The 6,477-nt window shown below is 39.6% G+C and overlaps 2 protein-coding genes across 2 annotated transcripts; one reads left to right on the top strand and one right to left on the bottom strand.

Annotated features, from left to right (window-relative positions):
* Positions 1-227: 227 nt before the first annotated feature.
* LOC103858828 (abscisic acid receptor PYL7) lies at positions 228-961 on the bottom strand. The gene is made up of 3 exons (XM_009136255.3): positions 818-961; positions 521-736; positions 228-449 (listed from the first exon to the last, which is right to left on the bottom strand). Exons 1-3 carry the CDS (start codon positions 959-961, stop codon positions 228-230), a joined length of 582 nt encoding a protein of 193 aa, XP_009134503.1.
* A 1,134-nt stretch (positions 962-2,095) lies between these two features.
* Positions 2,096-5,965, top strand: LOC103858827 (putative cyclic nucleotide-gated ion channel 13). The gene is made up of 8 exons (XM_033287320.1): positions 2,096-2,124; positions 2,210-2,753; positions 2,842-3,054; positions 3,520-3,815; positions 4,048-4,159; positions 4,270-4,506; positions 5,051-5,445; positions 5,674-5,965. The coding sequence occupies exons 1-8, from the start codon at positions 2,096-2,098 to the stop codon at positions 5,963-5,965; spliced, it is 2,118 nt and encodes a 705-aa protein (XP_033143211.1).
* The last annotated feature ends 512 nt before the right edge of the window (positions 5,966-6,477 follow it).

The raw sequence follows: 6,477 nt of genomic DNA, 5'->3' as shown, positions 1-6,477 counted from the left end.
ACAGACACTGTCCAACAACATACTAAGTAGCTCTGGTTTGTTCTTACAGATGGTGCATAAATACACAGACACTGTCCAACAAACAAACTAAACTACATCAAAACTTTGACCACATGCTCAAAATGGCATACGGAGCTGATCTAAAACATAGCAGTGTGACTACTCATGCTTCTCTATACATATGACCAGACTAAATGAATCTCTCTATGATTCCGCTGGAAGTTTTTTCAGAAGGTGGGGGCGGTGGGATTGGTTATATCCTGAGCAGCCAATCTTTCAGAGACACAAGCCAAGGACTTCAAGTTACACTTGATGAGCGATTCCACAAAGTAACAAGTCTCATCTTTAGTGTTGCCTTGAGGAACATCCACAACAAAAGATTCAATCACCATAGTTCCTGCTCTCCCCTCGATCATCTCCGGATGTACAGTCAAGATCGAAGAGTAGTTCTGAAAAAATAAAATCATTTCATTATAATCTCTTCTGAATGTGTAAAAAACTATTATGAGATTTTGTATACCTTAAGTCTATGATCACCACCAATGATGTTGATACCTAGGATACGTTCATTATCATCAAGCTGTTCCAATCTCTCGGTGCTAGTTGTCGCCGGAAGACCAGATTTAACGTTGACTTCTCTGAGACTACCGATCTCAGGATGACCTTGGACTGTACATCTGCTTACAAACGGTTTGTATTTTTGCGGCTCATCAAATCTTCGGACAAGTGACCAAACCTGAGTTCATGTACCACCGTTAGTTACCACAAGAACACAACTACTAGATCTGCTTAAGAGAAAAATATTTGAGGCGCTTACGAGATGAACAGGGGCTTTGATGTATTTGACGAGAACAGAGGTACACTGATTCTCTCTGCAGTGGTGACGATGATGCAACCGTGCGTACTGCGCCGTGACAAGAGCTCCGTACATCTCTGAATCGTTTACGATGATCTCCTCCATCTCAATCTCTTGTCTTCGTTCTTCCTTGTGCTTTTTGAGGAAGCTTGTTTGGTCTGGTTAGGGAAGTGGATAAGATGAAGAGGAAAGGAAGAGACTAAAACAAAGAAGAATAAATTAGCTTTTATAATATTTTTTCTTTTTATTTTGGCTCAAAAATCAACAACGAACACACCGACATAGAAAAACACCAGCGGACTTACCATGAGCCGACAAACATTACGTGTCATGTTTTCATAGGCTTGTCGTCTAACTCTTTTTTGGAAAAGCTGACTTTTAGCTCGTGTATATCTCTCTCTCTTATCCATCCAAATAAGTTAATCTTTAAATTAATTTAATATCTTTCTCTGGAAAGTAGATAGAATCTGGAAAGAATCTTGCAATGGATTTTAGGTAGATGTCAACGTAGGATCACATTCAAAACATTCACACAGAGCTGAACGGATAAGTACTGATGTCAGCATGAAATCACATGCAAAACGCTTTATTAACCGGATATCAAACCGGGAGTTCTATTTGGATCACCGTGCCAAATCGATTAAATATTTTTCTCTACATTCGAAAACTGTGATCAAACTATATGAGTACAAAGAGAGAGAAAATGGGCTTTTTTTGAATGATCTATTTGGACTTACTGGGCCTTTAAGCCCATTAATTATTTTTGGCTCACTTAGTTTGACTCAGTTTTCTCTTTTCAATTTTTATATCATCAACTAGCCCAAAACGTTTTCTTAATTATTATTTGGCGTATTTTATACACCCTTTCCCTCTCTTTTGTCATGTAATGGAATAGTCCAATTTCGAAGAAACTGCTAAGATTGGTCTCTTTTTATCAGCGCCACCCGCCATGCCAAGCTTGACCAAGAAGACGACTTTGAGAGAAAATTTCAGAGAATTCTAAGTTCAAGATATTTTTCCTGAGTAACTTCATCATAGGAAACCCTTATACTCTTAAATCTTCATAACCGCTTCTCAGTAATCACAGATCAGTTACTTCACCGGCTTGGTAAGTTTCTGAGATCAGCGGTTCAAACGTTTACTTTATAGTTTCAGTTTCTTCTTATTCTTCTTCTTCGTTTCATTTGTATATGATATGAACTCTGTTCTTATGATTCAGGAGAAGAGTAGTCTGACTTTATGGGTTTTGGCCGTGACAGTCGTGTAAGGTACGTATGCTTGTTTTCAATCTCGTATGAGAAAGTAAGTATATGAAATGATTGGTCTAAAGTTATTAATTAACTTTGTGTTTAGGTTCAAAGAACCATCATCCACAGAGTTTGGTTACGGAAGAAGAGCTAGACCATCTCTAAACGCAGTGTTGGACAATGTTCGAAGAGGGTTTGAGAAAGGATCAGACAAGATCAGGACTTTCAAGAGACCCTTAAGTTTCAACTCACATAAGAACGAAGAGAAGAGAAATGCTACTGGTACACAGAAGAAGAACATCATAAACCCACAAGGCTCCTTTCTTCAGAACTGGAACAAGATCTTTCTCTTCGCTTCTGTCATCGCTTTAGCCATTGATCCCTTGTTTTTCTACATTCCCATTGTTGATGGAAAAAAGCATTGCCTCAACTTGCACTCTAGCCTCGAGATAGCAGCTAGCGTGCTTCGAACGTTTGTAGATGCCTTCTACATTATTCACATTGTGTTTCAGTTTAGGACAGCTTATGTCTCTCCTTTGTCCCGAGTTTTCGGTAGAGGCGAGTTGGTTGAAGATCCTAAAGCCATTGCTTTAAAGTACATCTCCTCTTACTTCATCATCGATGTTCTCTCTATCCTTCCACTCCCACAGGTAATATTAAGTGACTGAACCTTTTAATTAAGTTGAAATGGTTTCTTGATAACTTCATTCAGTGATGTTCTGTTTGTTTCTTCTCCAGCTTGTAGTCTTGGCTGTTATCCCGAATGTGGACAAACCTGTCTCTTTGCTCACTAAGGACTACCTGATAACTGTCATATTTGCTCAGTACATTCCAAGGATTCTTCGTATTTACCCGCTTTACAGTGAAGTTACAAGAACATCTGGCATAGTTACTGAAACAGCTTGGGCTGGTGCTGCTTGGAACCTCTCTCTCTACATGTTAGCCAGTCATGTGAGTTTCCCAGTCACCAGATAGTCTGCCCACTGATTTTGTCCGAACCAAACCGAGCCAAAATTTTCAGTTTTTGTTTAGGTTATAGTTTCGAATTTGGTTTAGTTCGGGGAGATTTTAAAAAATAACTCAGTTTTCAGTTCGGTTTTGTTTTCAATTTTCAAAAATCCAAAAACCCGAATTAACCGAAAATATCCAAATTACAGAATCGATCTGTGTTTTTTTTATAAATTACACTGAAATCCCAAAAATCAGTTATTTCGGAAAAAGTATATAACCAAAATTAATCGAAAACTGAACAGAATCAATTTTCTTCTGTTCATTTTCGGTGGGATTATGGCCAAACCTAATTAACCGAACCAGAATACCCGAACCAAAAAAACCGAAACCGCAGGCGTACCCTACCAGATAGCATAACCTTTGTCCATGTATCATCAAGTTTTATCTGATAGCTTACTTGTCTAGGTGTTTGGAGCTTTGTGGTACTTAATATCTGTAGAACGAGAAGACAGATGCTGGCGTGAAGCTTGTGGGAAGAGACAAGGGTGTGAGTTGAGGGATCTCTACTGCGATGGAAACAACAATGTTATAAATGATTACCTGACTACTTCGTGTCCGTTTATCAACCCTGATGATATAACGAATTCAACTACTTTCAACTTTGGTATCTTCACTGATGCTCTCAAGAGTGGGATTGTTAAATCAGATGATTTCTGGAAGAAGTTCTTCTACTGCTTCTGGTGGGGTCTGCGTAATCTAAGGTCTGTAACATCATTTCAAGCCTGTTATAGCCATTTTTTTAACGTAAATGGAGGAGTCATGTGACACAGTTTATCAACTCCTAGTTGCATCATTAGTCACATATGCAACTCCATTTCCACCTCTTATAGCATTTTCATGTAAATAAAGCAGTCATGTGACACAGTTTATCAACTTCTAGTAGCATCATTAGTCATCAAAGACTAACCTGATCATTTGCTTCTCTCAATGCAGTGCACTGGGACAAAACCTCAACACGAGCAAGTTCGTTGGTGAAATCATCTTTGCTGTATTAATATGCATATCTGGACTAGTTTTATTCGCACTACTTATAGGCAACATGCAGGTCAAAACCTTGAAGAACCGCTCCTTTTGACTGCCTTGCTCTTTAATCACAACACTTAAAAGCTACAAGGAAGATAAGATACTGATGATAGTTTCCACTTTGCATTGCAGAAATACTTGGAGTCGACAACAGTTCGAGAAGAGGAGATGAGAGTGAGGAAAAGAGATGCAGAGCAGTGGATGGCTCATCGGATGTTACCAGAGGACCTGAGGAAACGTATCAGAAGGTATGAACAATACAAATGGCAAGAAACCAGAGGAGTCGAAGAAGAAAACCTTCTGCGTAACCTCCCTAAAGACCTCAGAAGAGACATTAAACGCCATTTCTGCCTCGATCTCCTCAAGAAAGTAAGCTTCTCTCTTCCGTAGACCTAGGCATTTCTGGTATATGTTCAGTTCAGGTCAGTTTTTTTGGATATCTAGTAGTTGGGATTAAGGAGTTTATGATCCATTTAAGAAACTTCAGTTCGGTTCAGATCTGTTCAGATAGTCCTTTCTTCTGGTTCCACTAATAAAACTAGAAACCAGTTAGCATCCAGAAAAATATTTGGATTAAGGTTAGTCCTGTTTGCTTCGATTTTTTGAGTACTTCGGCTAAATATCAGGTAATTCGAGTAAAATATCCCTTGTATTCGGCCAGTTCACATAAAATTAGATAATTCAGATTATTCGAGTATCTGTTCAGTATTCAATTTCCAATTTGGTTCAGATATTTTGAATATAGAAATATATGAACTATTTGGATATTTGTGAGTTCCGGTTAAGTTTTGTTTTTTTTTTTCTTGTTCATTTCTGGTTTTAGGATCTCGGGTAAAATGTGCATGCCTACTCTTTCATATTCCATTGATAGACATACAAAGAACTAATCTTTGATACAATTCTTATGGTGAAGGTACCTCTGTTCGAGATAATGGATGAGCAGCTCCTAGATGCCGTGTGTGACAAGCTAAGACCAGTGCTCTACACAGAGAACAGCTACGCAATTAGAGAAGGAGACCCAGTGGAGGAGATGTTGTTTGTTATGAGAGGAAAGCTTATGAGCGCCACCACGAACGGTGGTCGGACGGGATTCTTCAATGCCGTGTACCTCAAAGCTAGCGACTTTTGCGGCGAGGATCTTCTCACGTGGGCGTTGGATCCTCAGTCTTCGTCTCATTTTCCAATCTCGCCGAGAACAGTTCAAGCTCTGACTGAAGTAGAAGCCTTTGCTCTTGCAGCAGAAGATCTCAAGCTTGTCGCCTCGCAGTTCAGACGGCTACATAGCAAACAGCTTCAACATACTTTCAGGTTTGGTCTATTTAATAATTCGGTTTGGTTAAAAGCTCAGCTTTGGTCAATATATTAATTTGACCGTTCTGATTCTCGGTTCTGTTTGGTTTAATTTGATTTGGATTAGTTAAAATTTCGGGTTTGGTCTGTTTGAATCGGTTAAAATTTAGGTTTGGTCTATTTATAAGTTGACCGATCTGACTCTTGGTTAAGTTTGGTTTAATTCGGTTTGGGTTAAAATGTCAGGTTTTATTCGGTACAATGGAGGACATGGGGAGCGTCGTTTATACAAGCGGCGTGGCGGAGACATTGTCGGAGAAGACTGGCTAGGTCATTAACGGAGGAAGAAGATCGATTCCGAATCGCGGTTGCAAAACGCGAACGCAGAGCCGCGTCGTCGCCGAGCCTTGTTGCGACGTTATACGCGTCGCGGTTCGCGTCAAACGCGCTTCGCAATCTGCGGCAGCACAACAATAATACGCTGCCTTTGCTTCCTCCGAAGCCATCAGAGCCTGACTTCAGTGTTGATGATGACTGAAACATCTCTTCCACGAGTCTGCTTTACCACTTGTAAATTGTCAACTAAAATAAATCTGCTGAATCATTTTACTGTCTATAAAAAAATGAGACACTTTTCTCTCTATCTAAGACATGCACCTGTCACTTCTTTATATTTTCACTAATGGACTTGCATAGCAGCACACTTAATAATCGACCAAACCCACTGACATACCATACAAGTCCACCATCACTGAATTGACGAATTCAGAAGGTCGTCATCACTCCTCCCTCTTCTGTCCATTATGGTGACGCTTAAGGTGAACCCTAATTTAGTTCTTAAGGAGTTCAATCAGCCTCCGTTACATACACAATCGTTGTTAATAAATTTATTCCTTCCACATCTACATGAATTCTTATTATTACTCTTAACTACTACTCAACAGGTTCCCTCTCCTGGCGTTTCACGTATCAATCGAACGACTACTGTAAATCTGTGGCTTACAACACCTGCAGCCCTCACCACAATTCCCAAAACAAACCTGTACTCTC

Source organism: Brassica rapa, chromosome A03 (assembly GCF_000309985.2).
Source record: "Brassica rapa cultivar Chiifu-401-42 chromosome A03, CAAS_Brap_v3.01, whole genome shotgun sequence".
In the NCBI taxonomy this organism is placed as follows: Eukaryota; Viridiplantae; Streptophyta; class Magnoliopsida; order Brassicales; family Brassicaceae; genus Brassica; species Brassica rapa.
Note: the sequence above shows the minus strand (reverse complement) of the source record. Positions and strands in the feature narration are given on the sequence as shown.

Bases quoted from the DNA above. Each gene is read 5' to 3' on its own strand.
- LOC103858828 (XM_009136255.3), bottom strand. From the start codon at position 961: ATGGAGGAGATCATCGTAAACGATTCAGAGATGTACGGAGCTCTTGTC. The intron at 737-817 runs GTAAGCGCCTCA...ACATGAACTCAG, and splicing joins TCAAAGCCCCTGTTCATCTC to GTTTGGTCACTTGTCCGAAG. The intron at 450-520 runs GTATACAAAATC...TTATTTTTTCAG, and splicing joins GTGGTGATCATAGACTTAAG to AACTACTCTTCGATCTTGAC.
- LOC103858827 (XM_033287320.1), top strand. From the start codon at position 2,096: ATGGGTTTTGGCCGTGACAGTCGTGTAAG. The intron at 2,125-2,209 runs GTACGTATGCTT...CTTTGTGTTTAG, and splicing joins GGCCGTGACAGTCGTGTAAG to GTTCAAAGAACCATCATCCA. The intron at 2,754-2,841 runs GTAATATTAAGT...TTTCTTCTCCAG, and splicing joins CTATCCTTCCACTCCCACAG to CTTGTAGTCTTGGCTGTTAT.